This window comes from Giraffa tippelskirchi, chromosome 2 (assembly GCF_054371585.1).
Source record: "Giraffa tippelskirchi isolate mGirTip1 chromosome 2, T2T-mGirTip1v1.2.pri, whole genome shotgun sequence".
NCBI classification, from domain to species: domain Eukaryota; kingdom Metazoa; phylum Chordata; class Mammalia; order Artiodactyla; family Giraffidae; genus Giraffa; species Giraffa tippelskirchi.
Genome location: NC_137276.1, coordinates 180,407,250 through 180,426,299, shown reverse-complemented (window position 1 = coordinate 180,426,299; position 19,050 = coordinate 180,407,250). Strand labels below are relative to the sequence as shown.

At 36.2% G+C, this 19,050-nt stretch overlaps 1 protein-coding gene across 1 annotated transcript in view; it reads left to right on the top strand.

Annotated features, from left to right (window-relative positions):
- TRAT1 (T cell receptor associated transmembrane adaptor 1) overlaps positions 1-18,748 on the top strand; it is a 41,761-nt gene extending 23,013 nt beyond the window's left edge. The window contains exons 3-6 of the mRNA XM_081572247.1: positions 2,650-2,686; positions 9,626-9,687; positions 11,772-11,857; positions 16,192-18,748. Of these exons, the coding sequence (XP_081428373.1) occupies positions 2,650-2,686; positions 9,626-9,687; positions 11,772-11,857; positions 16,192-16,470 (464 nt within the window). The 3' untranslated portion in view covers positions 16,471-18,748. The remainder of the gene's footprint in view (positions 1-2,649; positions 2,687-9,625; positions 9,688-11,771; positions 11,858-16,191) is intronic.
- The last annotated feature ends 302 nt before the right edge of the window (positions 18,749-19,050 follow it).

Below are 19,050 nucleotides of genomic sequence, written 5' to 3'. Positions count from 1 at the left end.
GCTTTTAAATCATGTCATTTATTTTTAAATAAACCTATAAGCACTCATGACAGGGCAAGCTCTTTTCAGGAGTCTGAACTTACTGATCTTTTTCCTTTGCTGTAACCTCTAAACCTTTGATTGTAGTATTCCTATTTAAAGAGATCATATTGTGTCACACTTCTTATGATAAGCATTGTAAGACTAAAAGGACATAAGTACTGATGGTCTCGCTTCCGATTATACATTTAACTTTTAAGAGTAGTATGATATGGTGACCTTGAATTTTAATGTTTCCTTTCAGGGTGCTTCTTCAGTATGATTCGTTCTGATGCACAAGTTCTTTACCCGTTAGTTATTTTCTTCTTCACATTGTTTTAGTTCCCTTTCTCTTTCCTTTTCCACACAAAACTTTTTGGTCTAAATCTTTGTTTTGCTTTTCTCTGCTGCTAATACATTGAACTACATTTTCCTTCTAGAGACCTATCCTTCTACATATTACAGCAGTGTATTTTCCAGGCACCATCATTTATACTCTAAGCACCTCCAGTTGGAAAACCCACATCATCTTTTAAGAAGTATTAGTCAGTTTGGAGAAACATTGTTACTCCCACCTATTTCTTTTTGTTATTCTATTTAAGTACTGTCACTATTTTTGTTTAGTTTTAATCTTTTCTTTGAATTTACTACTCAGTTGATGACAATCTTCTTCCCAAAAGAAGATTTCATCTCAAATCAAGATTTATTTATAAGTCTTCAAAATAGCATTTAAATTATATTCTACCAGCTACTTTTCAGCTAATCCATTTAATCTGAAAACTTCCCAAATTCAAGTTAGCACGATTAAATGTGGCTTGTTACAGGATGTGGACTTAGAATGTATAATATTGGTAACCAAATTTGTTATTTTCTAAAATGTTTTTATATAAATTACTTCATTTGTCTCCCACACCTACTCCATGATATAGGCATTATTAACCCTACTGATACACCAAGAATGAGTTCTACGATGATTTGCTTGTTCATATGCAATGAAATACATTGAAGAGCTGGTACCAAAATTCAGTTCTGATTCCTAACCCCGAATCTGTTCCATGATACATCAAGCTACAGTTTGACTAAATTCTTGTATATGCACTTTAATTTCAGGAAAATTTGAATAACAATGACCTGAGTATAAACATGTACTTCATATAAAAAGAAATCAATACAGACTTTATATTTTCCAGTTAACAATTTTCTAGTCTATATTAACTAATTTTTATTCCTATGCTTATTGAACTTCCACTTGTGATCCCATAGCTGCTTGATGTTTGTGATTTGCAAAAAATTCCCACGTTTGGTCCTTAACAGAATTCTTCCAAATACATTGACATGTGGCATGTCTATTTTACCCTCCAATATGGTGATTTTAATAATTTGAAACATTATTGAATAATATTTCTCTAACATTTAATGACTTCTCTGGATAATAACTGTCATATATAAATCTAACTAAAAATAATTTTTGTAGTTGTTTGGTGACTTATTCAGTTATTTGGAAGTGTTTGTTAGTTTATTACCAACACACAGTTGTCTCTGAGTCACTGTCAGATAGATAATACTGGGCTTCACTTTCATATGATAGCCTTTGCAAGATTTTGGTTTTGATTTAATGCCAGATTATTAACATGCAAGCAACATATAATAAATATCACACTATATATATCTGTCCAGTTCAAAGAAATTTTATTGATGATCAGATAATACAGACTTATTTTTATCTTAATTATTAAAATTGAACTCTGAATTTCTCTTAATTTCTTCCAGTTATTGCCTTTCTAAAAATTCCTTGAAACTTTTACCATTTTTGAATGTATCTAATTTAAATTAAAAATACTGCTTTTTATTTGCCTTTGAACCACCACATCTGATTTTCAACAGTGGATACCTTGAGATGTCACACATAATTTTTTCTTGAATTTATAATCTTACGTCAAATCTCTGGTTTATCTTGGTTTTTCAGACCAGCATACTGTTTTGTTTAAAAGCTATTCTACTGTTTTGATTAATTTTAGAGACTGCATTGTCAACCTTTTCTGAATTTCCTCTCCTAGAACCCTTTTATCTTTTTACCTCTCTATTTGTACCATGTGGATGAAATGGAATCATAACCAGAGGAAGTTCCTGAACACCATTTTTATGTGATTGTAACACACCAAGAAAAGTTAACAAGCACCCCCAAATTAGATAAGTAGAAGTGTCTTCTAGGGACTTTTTTTTTTTTTTTTTTTTTTGATAAGGAAGAAAAGCCTATTCAAATCTGCAAGGGCAAAAAGGGCAATTTGTCAGTAAGAAGCAGAGGTGTTTCATGGAATCTGAAGGCAGAAAAGTACAGCTGTGCCCCACAGCAGACTGGAATCACAGAAAAGGCAGGCACAGGGTTCCCCTGGTCTCAGCTTGGTGATTCCCTGCATAAAGTGGCCACTCACCTGGGCTCTGCGTCATTTCCAAGCTGTACTATGTTTGCATTCCCCAAATCAGAGAATATCTTTACCCCTAAGTGATAGTTAAGTGGCTTGATTAAAGATGTTAACTGACAGTGAGACTAAGCTCCTCTCAGAACATGCTCTAAAAGGTTTAACACATGTCAAATTTTCTCCTAATTTGTCTGTTTTGAATATCTTTCAGAAAAAATATGCACATACTCTGACGACTACTTTCCCAGGTACGTAGAAAATAAGTCATGGATTATGATTCCCAAATAGTATGGAAAGTAATTAATGTTATATTGCTTTATAGGTTAGACTTAGGAATGTTTTACTTGGGTTAAAATAAAAAATGAGTTTTAATTACTTTTACTTCCATCTGAACATTAATAGTTATAACATTATCTACCCTAGTTATTTACTCTCCCTGAGTCAATGAGAGAGCTGTATGAAGGACAAAATGAAAGTAATCTGGTATCTACAGAATCTTCGTTAATTTTGGAAGAAGATATCCTAGATTATGATTCAGTTCAGACTGTAAGAATGTAGTATAATTAAATATAGAATTGTGTGGCTCTTAAGAATTCAAGGTGGAAGGAAATCTGGCAATACCTAATACAATTTAAGGTATGTATGCACATACACAAGAATGCTTTGTGCTGTGCCATTTTAAGGGTATTGCCAATAAATAACTCTAAATAATATGCAGTTATATATATAACATAACTGAATCTCTTATATTTATTAAGCAAGTTGCAGATAAATTTGTAAAATACTTTTTTAAGAGAAGGTTTATGATGTCGTAGTAAAGAAGTTTCACTTTCGTAGACAGTATATTCTGACCCAAGTGTGTCATTAAATTGGAAATTTCTCTTTTGGGACAAAAAAAAAAAATCTAAATATAGAAAGTTTTCTCGAGGATTCTTTAAGACCTTTTTGAAATGGTAAACTGAAAGGTTGAAAGTGCCTTTCAAAAACATAGAGCTTTCTCATTGGTATAGGGTAGCTTTTTATTGTCCTCTAAAACGCCCTTTAAAAAATTCTTCTCCAATGTGGAAATGTCTCTGGAAGATTCAGATCTGGGCTACAGGCAGACCCACACAATAAAGAAAATCTATATTTTATGATTATTTTTAACATTATATTTTACAACATGAGATAATTTAAGCCATTAGTTCATATCAAGAGTGATTTGCTGATTCAGTTACAACAAAAAAAATGTGACAAAAAGAATCCTACATAGCCATGCAGAACTTAATCTGACAATTGATTTGATATTCTTCACTTGAAAAGTAGTTAAGGTGCATTGTTATAGAAAGTCATGTGATACAATCATTCTACCAAAGACGGGACTGGTGGGTTTTGAATTAGGATGATAAGAAATCAGAAAGGAAAATTGGTAAAATACCCATCTCAAAGCAAGCAAGTTCTTGGCTGCAGGGAAAACTCAGAAAAAAAGGCTGGTTCTTTTATAGCATTCATTCCTTCAATAAATATTCATTTAACAAATAAGCATTTGTTAGACAATAGAGATAAAAAGATGAAAAGATGCGGATCCTTCCCTCAAGGATTTAATAATCTGTTATCAACTGTAATAAATCTCTATTTAGGCAGAATTTGAATATACAATGCAGACTGTATCTATAAAGAGGCTATCTTATTAATTCACAAGTTTATGTATGTACTTCACAGCTTGTCTGTTTCTCTGATTATGTAGTTTGGAAGCCAAAGTCACCTTTATAGGAGAGCATGGAGGCTTCAGGGAAAAAACAAAAAAACAAATGAACTATCTTCTGCCATTAAGACATTAATATTAAAACAGCAAGTGGAAATAAGGGCTATCTTTTTTTCAGTTCAGTAGCTCAGTCGTGTCCGACTCTTTGTGACCCCATGGACTATAGCACGCCAGGGTTCCCTGTCCATCACCAATACCCAGAGCTTGTTCAAACTCATGTCCATTGAGTTGGTGATGCCATCCAACCACCTCATCCTCTGTCATCCCCTTCTCCTCCCACCTTCAATCTTTCCCAGCATCAGGGTCTTCTCCAATGAGTCAGTTCTTCGCATCAGGTGGCCAAAGGATTGGAGTTTCAGTTTCAGCATCAGTCCTTCCAGTGAATATTCAGGACTGATTTCCTTTAGGATGGACTGGTTGGATCTCCTTGCAGTCCAAGGGACTCTCAAGAGTCTTCTCCAACACCACAGTTAAAAGCATCAATTCTTCGGTGCTCAGCTCTCTTTATAGTCCAACTCTGACATCCATACATGACTACTGGAAAAACCATAGCTTTGACTAGACGGACCTTTGTTGGCAAAGTAATGTCTCTGCTTTTTAATATGCTGTCTAGGTCGGTCATAGCTTTTCTTCCAAGGAGCAAGTGTCTTAATTTCATGGCTGTAGTCACCATCTGCAGTGATTTTGGAGCCCGAGAAAATCAAGTCTCTCACTATTCCCATTGTTTCCCCATCTATTTTCCATGAGGTGATGGGACTGGATGCCATGATCCTAGTTTTCTGAATGTTGAATTTTAAGCCCACTTTTTCACTCTCCTCTTTGATTTTCATCAAGAGGCTCTTAGGTAGGACTGACTTTTCCTAGGTAGTACTGACTTTTCTTAGGTAAGACTTAGGTAGGTATCTTTCTTAGGTAGGGCTAGAATTGTGGATGCTTCCACAGTTCCTTACATAGTAAGGCCAGTAGAAGAGAGGCAAGCTTCCCCCACCCCGGGTTCCCAGCTGCCCTATCTCCCTGCTCCTTCTCAGCACTGGTTTAGGTGGGAAGCTATGCTGGAGGGGAAAGAAATTTGCCTCTCTGATCTTCTCTTCCTGCTTTCCCCAAATCCCTGCTCTTCCTGCTTAGTAAGTCAGGAACATGATCACTTAAAGGACAGCAAAAGTGTCTACATCTAATAGAAAGTTAAATACCCGCTTCCTGGTATTTATCTCAGGGTACTTTATTTTTTCTTTAAACGTAATTCTGCACAATTCTTGTCTTATGATCTGTGTTAAGAGGATAATGCAGTAAGAACAACATGGGTTTGAGATCCATATAGTTCTAGATTTTAATCAAACTCTTGCAATTACTAGGTTTGTAATCTTGGGGAAATGAGCATTTCTGAAGTTGAATTATAACATAACACTACACTTACAGAGAGTAGCTGATAAAAAAAAAAAAGCTGACTACTTTATAGATATAAATTAAGGTCTAAGCAAATACCCACCCATGTGGATTATATTTACCCCTTAATTAAGGAAAGCAGTTCAGATAATCAGGAAAGCAGTTCAGATTTACATTAAGCTTATTATAGCTCCTCAGTTTTCACAGTCTCTCTTAAGGACTTAGGACAAATTTCCAGCAACTTTTGCATGGTCTCCTCCTGCATGGCACTGAAAGGTGCTTTTATCACAAAACGTATCTCATCTCAGTTATTCTTCTACCTAAAAATGATCTCTTGGATTTCTAGAGCTCTGCAGGTTGAGGACCCCGCTTCACTTCCCCGCCAAGTTCAGGAAACCTACACTCACGGTGCAGTCCCTATCAAAGTAAAAATTTATTGAGCATATACACAGGAACACATTGCTGCAGCAACTTCCCCTTTTCTCTCCTGCATTATTGCTTTTTTTTGGTCTCTTTGGTCTGATTCCCATTAGTATATAAACAGACAGTAACACTTTACAGCTCTAAGAAAAGAAAAACTCTCTTGATATCAGGTTGCCGGTAGTCACCTCTCCATTGTTCTGCACTTTTTACAGGAAAACTTGGAAGTTCCATGTACATTCTGTCCATATTTGCTGGCTTCTCTTCCTCTTCTTTCTTGAAACTACTTCTATTCAATTCTCTGTCCTCAATAATCCACTGACTCAGCTCTTGTCAGAGTCACCAGTGAAATATGTGTGGCAAATCTTAGTCTCACATGTGGTCCATCTGTAGCATGACACATTGTCATTCTCTACTTCTTGTGTGTGTGCTAAGTTGCTTTAGTCATGTCTGACTCTTTGCAACTCTATGGACTGTAGCCCACCAGGCTCCTCTGTCCATGGGATTCTCCAGGCAAGAAAACTGGAGTGAGTTGCCATGCCCTCCTCTAGGAGATCTTCCTGACCCAGGGATTGAACCTGTGTCTCTTAGGTCTCCTGCACTGACAGACGGGTTTACCACCAGTGCCAATTTTGAGACACTTGCTTATCCAGGCTCTGAGGCCACCTCCATTTTAGCTTTCCTTCTCAGTCACCTGCAGCTCCTTCTTCTTTGCTGGCTCCTGAACCATAGATGACAGAGTGCCCAGGGCTCATCTAGTGAACCTCTTCTCTACCTACACTCATGTCATTAGTAATTTCATCCTCTCTAATGGCTTTAAGTAATATTTATACACTGGGGAAAGCCCAAACTTTTATCTGCCTATTCAGAGAAAATGAAGTTGCTCAGTCATGTCTGACTCTTTGTGACCCCATGGACTGTAGGCTAGCAGGATCCTCCATCCATGGGATTTTCCAGGCAAGAGTACTGGAGTGGGTTGCCATTTACTTCTCCAGGGGATCTTTCTGACCCAGGGATTGAACCCTGGTCTCCCGCATTGTAGGCAGACGCCATCTGAGCCACCAGGGAAATCTTTCAAACAAATATGTATTAAACAAATAAAGTTAATTAAAACCAATGTCTGACAGACCCCTAAGCTTACTCTTTCCTCAATCTTTCAACTTTCCAGACCCTTAAAATAGTTTTATGTAGTTTTCCAGTAATGTTTTTCATTTTTATTTGGATGTTAAAACCCGCATTTATGTCTTAGAATTTGGAAGCTGAAAAGAACAACATAGGGAATAATTTAGTATTTCTGTTTTTTAAATCAGGAAATTTAAGCTTCAGGAATTTATGTTCAAAGTCACCCAGGCAAAAGTAATGATTTTTTAAATATTGAATTCACTTATTTAAGATTAAATAATAAAGTATGAGGCATTTTCTTTAAAAGGACTTCACAATAAAAATGATAAAATATGAATAAGAACTTTAAAAATAGAGACTAGAGAAAATTTATGTGAAAGTGGAAAATCTGAACCATAAAGATGTAGATTGAAGGCAAAAGAAGAGGGCAGCAGAGGATGAGATGGTTGGATGGCATCACTGACTCAATGGACATGAGTTTGAGCAAACTCCGGGAGACGGTGAAGGAGAGGAAAGCCTGGCGTGCTGTAGTCCATGGGGTTACAAAGAGCTGGGCATGACTCAGTGACTGAACAACACAATCACAATATTATTTTAAATTTCGGAGTGTCAGTAAATGTGCTAATTGGTTAGAGGATCATTTCAGACATGTTGAGAACAATAGAGAACCTGATCTGGCCCAAAACTCAGAGGTGCACTAGCCTCTGGGCATATTTATTAATTTACTCTAAATAGTAATGTCTTCAATATAAAACACTGCCAAACATTTGTGCTTGAAGTTTATTAGATATTTGCAATAGGCTGGAGCTATTTGGCATTGCCAAGTAAAAATATACTTATTAATTTGTTGGTTAGACTGCTTCTTTATCATAGATTATTTGTGATGATTAATCATTTGAGACCTCCCTGCAGACACAGGCCACTGCATTATAAATCATGTCCTATTTTCTTCATAGGGAATGAAATGATGTTCATTTTTTGGACATGATTTATCATTTGCAGGTTGTATCTGCTATTCATGTGTGCTGGGAAAATGGATGGATTGTCTTATTAAAAATTCCTCACCTCTTGCTATTCTATTCTCTGCATAGCCGGAGAAAAACCATTAGCAGGGACTTAACTTTGTATCCCAATACTAAGCTGCAGTGAATTACCAATTGACAGAAAGGGTATGGACGAGTTTCTTTGTTATCAAATAAGGCAAATACATACCAGCAACTGGACTTTTCAAATAATTTCATACAGGTATCATTTGATCTTTTTTTAAGGATACATTCTTGATATTTAAGTGTACTGTCTTCTTTCAGAAGCATGGGACTAATATAGGTGTTATGACTTGTGATAAGAGTTTTTCCTTTTGATGCAATTCCCACCAGCTCTTGGTGATATATAATCTCAAATTCAAAGCAGCTGCTGCTATTTTATGAAATGCCACTCACTGCCTAAAATGTTCTTCTGTTCCCAGCCTGCTATTGCGAAAGCTGGTCACCAGGGCCATTGTCACTGCCTGTGACAATAGTAGTTGTCTACTGTAATCCTAATAGGATTATTCAGATGAAGCAATAAGGAAATTTAATCAAACACCAAGAGCAAACAATATTTAGAGCTTTAGGACCAGACATGCATTACAATCCTAGCACTGTCAGTTACTATGTGTCTTTTGACAATTTGCCTCTATAGCTTGCAAATTCCTTATGTGCACAAATGGGGACTTTTGAAAAACGAATCTTGTAGGGTTGTCCTGAGGGTCAAATGAGCACTGATATAAAGAAAAGCTTTCATGTTTGCTATTTATTGCTGATATTACATATAAGGTTAGAGAAAATATGTTAATCTATCTGAAAAGTGGGAAATAATATTTCTGTAGAATTTCCCTGGGTTTTTTATATAATGTGTGTAAAACAGTACAGTATTTGGATGTAATAGGTAATCAATCATTTTATTGCATATACCAAGCTGAGTCTACAATATTTCTTTGGCCTCTTATTTTTTAATCACTGTCAACTAATATTTAATAAACAGTGTTAGGGGTCTGTTCAGAGTGATATTCTTGGCAAGCAAACAGGAAGTACAGTGTATAGTTTAATGCATAGATAATCGAGGTTCTAATCCCAGCTCTGCCATTTCCTGTTTCTGTGACCTTCAGCAAATTATATAACCAATCTGTGTCTCAGGTTCCTTATCTATAAGATGGGAATGCCATAGTGCCTGTCTGGTTAAACTATTGTGAGAAATATAAAAGGAATGAATATATATAATGCACTTCAAGTAACTCCTGACACACAGTAAATGCCAAATAAGTATTTGCTATTATTCACTAAAAGAAGATACAGAACACACTTTTCAAATTCATACACACACATGCATGCATACTTGTATTTACTGACTCACTTGTATCTACTTTGGGTGGTCAAGGCTGGATAAGAATGTGCAATAATTTACCCAATACTGAATATAGCTGAGAAATTAGACATGAACTATGTAGATTCTAACAAGGCAAATTATTTTCTTCTTATAGGGAAGATGAGTATGATCTCGAAGACACACCAATTTATGGTAACGTAGATAATGTGGCCTTAGGTAAGTTTTATTTTTTCCAAAAATTAAATTTACCTATAAATCAATTACCCCCACATAATTCCACAAAGAATTTGAGGTAGCTTATTTTTTGTCACAATCATATTTAAATATTCCAATGGTAACATACATTTGAGTATATTTAGCATACCATTTATTATGTATTTTCAAAGCTGCATATTGTAAGTTGTATTGCAACATTCAGTGTGAATCAACATCCTGTTTTTCTATATTCTCTTTATTTCACTCTAGTTTGTAGTAAGAATACCGGAAGACTCAATTACCATGAATTCTGACACACACAGATTTCTATGAAATAAAGCTATTTCTAGAACAGAAGATTGCCCAGGGAAACAGTGCTTTATGCTCTGTATACAAAAGCATATCTACAGTGAAAAATTTGGAACAAAGAACAGATTCTCTGGTTTCCTTTGTTTTAGCTAGTTCTTTTAAAGTAGGGAATCTAGGGTTACACTGATGACAAGCAGGGAAAGAGAAGAGCCAAACCATCACTGAGTGATGGGTTACACACTTTTTGTTCTTTTGTAACAAGTACTCTTCAATTCCCAGCATCCTTTATTCCTTGAAACGTCCCACTCCCCCACAACTAAAAAGCCCCTAAATGTCTCAAAACAAATAGCTATGATCTGATCTCAGCCCTCTGATGAGAGAAGCTGTCAGACAAGGGCTACCAATTATCTCTATCCTTGCCCTGTAAGCACTTAATTCATGATTGGTGGAGGGTGGGTAGGTGGGGTTAACTCCTGTTGATTGGCATCTCAAACACAGATTCCCAGCAATGAATTAAATTTATCTGAATCTCTATATATCAAGACAGTATGAAATCTCCTAAAGTTATACACATGAGAATTTTATAGGAGTAAGAATTTAAATAATCTTTGTCTCCCCCTCCAACCATTTAATGTGCTCTGAGAAATCAAAACTATTTTTCAGGAATAGACTATTAAAGAATTTTCCTTCCTGTTTCCCTTTGCAGAATTGTGGTGCCCACTTATACTATATGAGGACTTAATTTCTTTTGTATCCTGGTAGCTCAAAGCCCACCATATCTGCAGTCTTCATTAGCAGTGAGCACCGGTGCCTCTCTTACAGGTTCTGGTTTAGTAATTCCACAGTAGGGCTTAGGAACCTCCTATTTAACAAGCCTCCCGGGTGATTCTAATGCATGTTTCCCATGGTTTATGCTTTGAGAAACATTATGGGCCAGTTCTCTACATTGCTTTTCAGAGAGGGTTGGAGGATTACAAAGTACCTTGTATTATAAACACATCTTTTCATCTATGGGGTCAAATTGGTGCAATCAACGTTTCTGCAAGGTTACTCTCTATCCTATAAGTCATTAGCTCTCCTTCCTCTCCCTTTTAAATAGAATATCTGGGGAAAGAAAGGTATGGATGACTCAGCATGCATCCCCTACAGAAGGAAATAGGTTCATGCTTGCTGGCTGGTGGACATGGCCAAAATCCCCCGACAACTTAGTATCAGCATTATATACCCGACTGTATACCCCTCAAAACAGCCTGGATGAACTGCCCTGTCACTGATAATGTGGGACAACAAACATAATCTAAACCTTCTTTTTCAAAAATTAAATAGGGTTAAAAAGGCCTCTGAGTAAAATATCTTTCTTATGGAAAAAATTACCAAATTTTGATCATCAGTATATGTGCTCTGTGCTTTATACCACCTGCACCATTTGTAATCATACTTAAATAGAAGGGCACAGGTAAGCCTTTAACTCATGGGATCCCTGTAACATATAAAAGGTAGTTTGAGCTGAGACTGTCATGTCCTGCGATGGTATAAAAAGAGTAATATGATCTCGTCTTTATCCAAGTGAACTTCTTTGATCTAATTGTTAATACTGTGGGGCAACAGGCTTCTCCACAGTCTGATCTGCAGAGAGCAGTTTGTACCTCCTTACCTCTGCATCACCACAAAAATAGACTAATCAAATGATCCCCGAGGGTTTCACATTTATAGCTAAGTGTTGTTTGGGTCATGTATTATGATTTGTGCCAGCATTTTTTTATTTTTCTATTGTAAATCTCTTTTCAACTCCCCAGAACCAGTGGATGAAAACTGCTATGAACAGATGAAAGCACGACCAGACAGATCTGTGAACAAACTGCAAGATGCCCCACCTTCACAGGTAAGTTTTGTTTTCTGTATCAAGGGCCAGATTCAGCCTAGGTCACAGCACAGCTGCCAGTTTCAAGAGCATAAAGGCAGCACATTCTGATAAACATCAGAAGCAGCCTGTTAGAAATTTTGCATTCTGAACCACTGACAAATTCTAGAGCCTAAGCTCTAATGAAAAACTCAGAAGGCAAATAAATAGTTTTCAGAGCTACACTTAGAGAGTCAAAATTGTGTACAACTACAAAGGCAGTAGATTTCAAGGGAAAAGTGGATTCTCTTCCTAAATAATTAAGCTTTTTTTCCTTCAGAGCAAAAAAAAAAGTTACATGTATCATAGAAATAATTATGAAAAGTGACACATACAGAATGCTCAGAAGACCTAGATGCCAGGAATGGAAGGTGGATGGGAGACAAAGACCTTAGTGAAAAGAAATTAACTATAAAAGAACATACTTCTGTTTTATAAGGAAAATGAGTGTAAATTTAATACAAGCTCTATGGCTATTGTCTTATGGCAAGATTTACATGCGGCTTGTGGGGGATAGGCAGGACTAAAGCATAAGCAGAAATAGAAAAATACAAGAAGAAATGGGTAGTTTATACTTTTCCTACCCACATCAGTTCAGCCTCCTCAGACATAGCACTACTGCTCACAATTCTTAGTATATGTGTGGTTGAAGTGTTATAAATTTCAGTTATAATGGTTCTTTCTTCTCCTTCCCTATCCCATCCCCTTTGTTATGTGCTCTCATTTCCTAGAAACAGGCATAGGGCCAGCATTTCCTATGTAGTCGTTATGCGTCAGACTTGTCTTACGTGCTTTATAGGCGTTAGCATTTTAGATTTCTATGAGGGAGGCAGCATGACAAAATGGGTTCATGAGAGTTTCCTAAAAAATTTGAGGGGTACGAATGTGAACTTATTTTTCCGTTATCCTCACATCAAAACCTCACCCATCCCTCCTTTCCTTCCGTGTGAGAAGCATCCTCTCCCCTTTCCAAAGCCAATAGTCCTACTTGGGCTCTTGACTATTTCTTCTACTTCTTTCAAGACCTTGCACCTTCAATTATTTGTCTCCATTTCTTTAAATGAATGAAGTACTATTGACTTACAAATATACCCAAATCTCTGCAATATTTAAAAACACAAAACAACAAAACTTTTACTTCAACCTGTTTTTGTCTCTAATTCCTAAACTGGTTTTTACTTTTCTCCAGTTTCCATTTATATTCATAGATACACATATTTTTTATCCCTGTCTATATATTTTCTGGGCCTCCCAGGTGACTCAGTGGTAAAGAATTTGTCTGCCAATGCAGGAGACAGGAGACACAGTTTTGATCCCTGGGTCAGGAAGATCCCCTGGAGGACGAAATGGTAATTCACTCCAGTATTCTTGCCTGGAAAATTCCATGCACAGGGGAGCCTGGTGGACTACAGTCCATGGGGTTGCAAAGAGTCAGACACAAATGGACATACAATGCACGTATATTTTCCACCCATCTATTCAACTGAAACAATACTTGGTAAATCACAAATGACCATTACATGTACAATTTGCGGTCCTTTCTTAAGATTCACATTCGTTGAACTCTGCAGGACTTGATAAACGTTGACCAGTTGTTGACCAGACAAACATTTGGAATGCTTTCAGTAATAAATACAAAAACCCAATTCAAGCTATATCATAAAAGGGAAATCATTGGCTCATATAACTGAGATATGAGGGTGTCTTTTGTTTTTGAAATGACTGAAAATGAGTGCTCCTCCATTTCTTCTCCCTACTTCTTTGTTACTGACTTTATTCTCTTCTATTACCAACAGGCTCTTCCATTGAGGCTGGGAAAGCCACAGGAGACCCAGATTTTCTTTCTCCCAAATCCAGGGAAAGATATCTTTTCTATTTCTGCACCTGTACCTCAGTCCCAAAAAGGCCATGTAACTGGCTCTGCTGAAGTCATATGCCTACTCTTGGCCCAGCTTCTGTTGGCAGGAGGATGGGTAGTGTAATTGGTTCCAGCATGGGTCAAATGCTTATTCCTGTGCTGAGATAGGATACAGCATTGCAATTGATAGGCTCTCCAGGACCAGCTAGAGGAAAGAAATTTCCTAAAACAAAGTGGAGAATTTATTAAAGAAAAAGAATAGAACAAAGTGCTAGACAGTCAAAAAAGTTACCCTTTATACTACTGAATGCCTTTTGGGAATTTTGCTAACTTCACTGACATATTATCTATCTAGGCAAAGGCAAAGCAGGTCTTAAAAGCATGAAGTGTATTAAGAAAGCAGTGAAATGTCCAATTTGCTTGAAATACAGAGTTTATGTAGGGGAGTACTGGGAATCAAATAGAAGGTGTGAATTATGAGCATAGGAAACCTTGCATGTTATGCTATAAAATTCAGACTCTAGGCTAAAGTTTCGGGGCCAGGATGGTAAAATATAAAAGTTATGCCTTAGGAAGATAATTTGAAAATAGTATATGGGCTAACTGGCAGAGTATAGAGATGCGATGGCAATGATACCAGTCACCTATCTACAGTTATCCAGAAATTATTTTAGAAATAAAGTCAGACCAAAGATACCAGAGAGGTTGTAAATAGAACCATTCCCCTGCCTGGTAGAGGAGATAAGACTTTTAACTTTTAGCATGAAAACAAGTGCCAACAGGGAGAAGCTAATCCATGCATCAGGGGGGTTGTTAATCCAAATGTTGCTTCTTTACCCCAAACCCCACAAACTGATATAACTTTGGCTTACTCTGAATGGTAAATCCTTATTTTTGTTTATTCAATGGCTGTTCTAAAGTTTTAGCCTACAGCTCTGATAATTATAATACCACCATACCTTGGACCTTATCTTGGTTCAAAAACTAGGTTTGAACTGTGCAGTCTACTTAAACATTGGGTTTTTTCACTAGATGCATACTACAGAGCTATACAGCAAGGGGTTAGTTGAATTTGTGGGTGCAGAACTGTGGATATGGAGGGCAGAGTATAAAATTATATGTAATATTAAATTACATATAAGTTATATGTATATTTACCTGCTCAAGAGGTTGGCATCCCTCACTCCCACATTGTTCAAGGGTAACTGTAAATTACCTCCATTCGCTAATAACATTGTAAGACGCGTGTTAAGTCACTGCAGTCATGTCCAACTCATTGGAATCCTATGGACTGTAGCCCGCCAGGCTCCTCTATCCATGGAATTCTCCTGGCAAGAATACTGGAATGGGTTGCTTGTCCTCCTCCAGGGGATCTTCCCACCCAACATTCTAAGATAGGTACCCTCATCTGATAGCAAGAGGTTAAAAATATTGGTAGTTTAAAAAGAAAAAAACTGTCCAGGTCCCATGATCAGAATGTCACAGCTGGAATTCAATCCTAAAACTTTCAAACACCAAATTCAAGATCTTGTCTTCAGGCTTATTGCTTTCTGCAAGTTTCTCTAGTCTCCTGACCTTCTTAATCTAGTACTGACCCAGCTTTAGGCCACAGAGGACCACCAGGCTTTCTTGGATGTAAATGAATCCAAGACCAACCTAAATGAGCTCAAAGAGGATCTTGGGACAGGTAGGCAGGAAGGAAGTAATAGGGGAAAATGGGAAATGCAACTCTTGCCAAATGCTGGTCATATACATGGTTGTTGGTGGTTGTTTAGTTGCCAAGCCATGTCCAACCACTGCAAGCCCATGTACTGTAGGTCTGCCAGGTTCCTCTGTCTATGGGATTTCCCGGGCAAGAATACTGGAGTGGGTTGTCATTCCCTTCTCCAGGGGATCTTCCCAACCCAGGGATCAAACTTGGGTCTCCTGCATTGCAAGTATCTTCTTTACTGACTGAACCATCAGGGAAGCCCCAGTCATACAAATAAACCCTGTTAACCTTATACTTCTGAGTCTCAAATGTAGAGAAAGTAGAGACATTTGTGGGTATCAAAAAACCAATTATTGAGCATATGTAAAGCATATTTGATTGGTTATATTCCTTCCTGTCATGCTTTGTTCCCAGTTTAACAAATCAGAGTATTGTCACTTGGTAGGTGACATACAGGGCAGGCACTCCCTGAGGTGAATGCAGGGGGAGAAACTGGTTAAAAAAATCCATCTAAAAAGTTCATGTGTATTCTGAATATAAGAAAGAAAACTGTTTTCTTTTAAGCATTTCCACTCCAAAATCTTGAATTTGCTATTTGTAGTTATCACTCTAATTGACAAATATGGCAAATAAGGCTGTGAAGACCAGAAAACAAACTTGTGTGTTTTTGGTAGGCTTTAGAGTTTCCCAGAGGTCAAAGTTAAAGAATGGCTAACAGTGAAAATGTACCATGCCTTTCTCTTTTAGGAAACTGAAGTAAGGAAGTGCTATGCCTCATTAGATCACAACAATGAGGGGAAGCGAAGAAAGCCCAAGAAACAGAAAACTCATTTGTCAGACAAGCACGAAGAGGGGCAGATGCATGCAATGCATATCAGCCTTTCTAAGACCACTTTGGTAGACAGTTTCCCACCAGAAAGCGAGGCAATAGAGGAAAACATTCATGATGATCCCATCAGGCTGTTTGGATTGATCCGTGCACAGAAAGAAAGTTTACACTCACTGGACTATGATCTAGCTCAGTGAACTGGCTCTTACTGGACATGTTTGTCAAAGAAATGAAGACCCATTTGACACAGCATGACTTGTCAGGGTGATGATCTGATGGTCTGTTGGTGGGATGGTCGCTTACCTTTTATCCAGAGGTTATGTTATGCACGCCAAATGGAATACCATACAAATTAGCTATTTAGTTATTTGGATTCACTTAAAAAATACCTATGTAGTCAAATGTAAATAAAATCAAGTTTGCAGATTGATCCTGATAGAAGCCATAACTTCAGAACAACGCTCAGTGACATAAACCTCCCCCCAAAATGGTTTTAAGCATGTATTCTTGATCATGTTGAAAGAAGTCGATTTTTTTTTTTTAAAGTTCTCCTTTCTGAAAGTGAAATGCCCCATAATTGGAGGAAATTTCTGATTGAAAGGCATGGGAGGCATTTAAACTTATTTCTAAGAGTAGAGGGATAAGCTTCTTAATATTTTCCACAAATGGAAATTTTAGTTCTAGAAATTATAAAATTAATGCATACTCCTTATAACAATAAATAGTATCAAAAATAATTTAGACATTCCACTAGCCAGAGATAATTGCCATGATCAACTTTCTACATATTCTTTTAGATATTTTTCTCGGCATGACCATACACGTACCCATATATAGGCCCACTAATTTTCTTTTTTAACCAAAAAAAGAAAAAGGGGGAATAATGATTGTACACATATTAAACTTTTTTCACTTAATGTATCATAAATTTCTTTCCACTGTTATTTTTAACTATAACTAAATATAGTTAATAATTTTAATTTAATGACTACCTAGTATTTCATTGATGATTGTACCAAAACTTAAATAATTTTGAATTACATTTAGCTCATTTCCAATCTCTGGTTTTTCGCTTTTACAAACAACATTTTAATGAGAAACCATCTTTGCACATGTTTGGTACTTATCTGACTTCTTGTGGCTAAATGTCTAGGAAAAGAATTGCTGCTTTAAAAGGTGTACATTGTGTAAGTCTCTATAGATTACATTTCTGAAAAGTTAAGAGTTAGGTCAAAGTGTGTGCCCTGTTTAAACGCTGAAAAGTGCTCTTAAATTGCTCTCCAAAATTTTTTTTTCTAAAATGCTTTCTATCTCACTCCATTTGGAGTAGACAATTGGGTCGAAATCACTGAACAAAAATATTATACATGACAGCTATTCCTCCTGCCCTCTGACCAGAGCTTAGAAGATTTTAGTGACTCTTCAATTATCTGTGGAGCTCCTGTGGCAGTTGATGTCGTAAGTTATACAATGATGATGGAAACAGGCTCTGCACCCATTGAACTAGGCTAGGATAGAAGATGAGTATAGGTTAAAGAAAAGTGTAGCTACTAGTAAAAAAAAAAAATACTATTAAGAAAAGAGAATGAGAGATGATAACAGCAAGAGGGCATCTCTGAAGGAAATCTTAATTCTGAGAACTGAACAATGAGAAGGAACTACCTACATAAAGAGAGAAAGGAAGAACACATTTTGTGTAAAACTTCTATCCCTATTTGGAAGTGCCTACTTCTATCAATAATTATTTTCCATTAAGAATCTGTAGAAAATTAAATGCTGATTACAAAATATTTCAAGTTGTCCACAATGCCATAGAAAAGGAAAAAAATATTAATATCTAAGGTTAGAAACAGTCAGGTTTCTGATTCCAAAGAACCAAAATAAAGTTAATAATACACATTGACTTTGTGTTTAATGTTAATTTAAAATAAAATTTTTGCTATCATGTTTATGTTGTTACATGTTTATATATTACCATGGTTCAATAAAAATAAAGTTAGATTGTGTTTACGGCAGCTATTTTTTCCTGTAACTATTTCACAGGATTCACTTGTATTATTTACCTGGCATCTGGAAATATTTCAATTTTTTGCCTCTGGTTTATATCATTTGAATGCCAAAATAGTTTCAAGTTTTGTGTACCAGATATATCTGATGCCCATTAGGAATATTTTAAGCTAAAAATTTAAATTCTTTAGTAAATATAAGGTTATGTTACCTATTTCTTACTGTGTGATCTTGGTGAATGTGTCTTTTGAAAGATTTATCAGCATTAAGTTGTTCAAATACTCTTATTCTTCTAATATCTGTAGAATTTGTAGTGACTTTTCTTTTATACTGATAATTTGCTTATTTTTACCCATCTAGAGGTTTGTTAATTTTGATTCCCTGAAAAAGCTATTGTTCAATTTTGTATTATTTTTACATTTTCTGTTTCATCGACTCTGATCTATATTATATCCTTTCTTCTGCCTATTTTGTGTTTCATTTTTCTTTTTTAAAAAAACATTTTAAAGTGGAAACTGAGGTCATTAATATAAAACTTTTCTTATCTAAAGTAGGCAGTCTCATAAATTTCCCCTTTCTAAAATATTGTTTTGCTATATCCCACAAATTTTGATATGTCTTCATACTCATTCATTTCAAATACTTTCAATTTCCCTTTTGATTTCTTCTTTAACCAATGGGTTACTTATAAATGTATTTTATTGTTTCCTAATATTTGAGGATTTTCCAGATATTTCTGTTGTTGACTCCTAAATTAATTCTATTGTGGT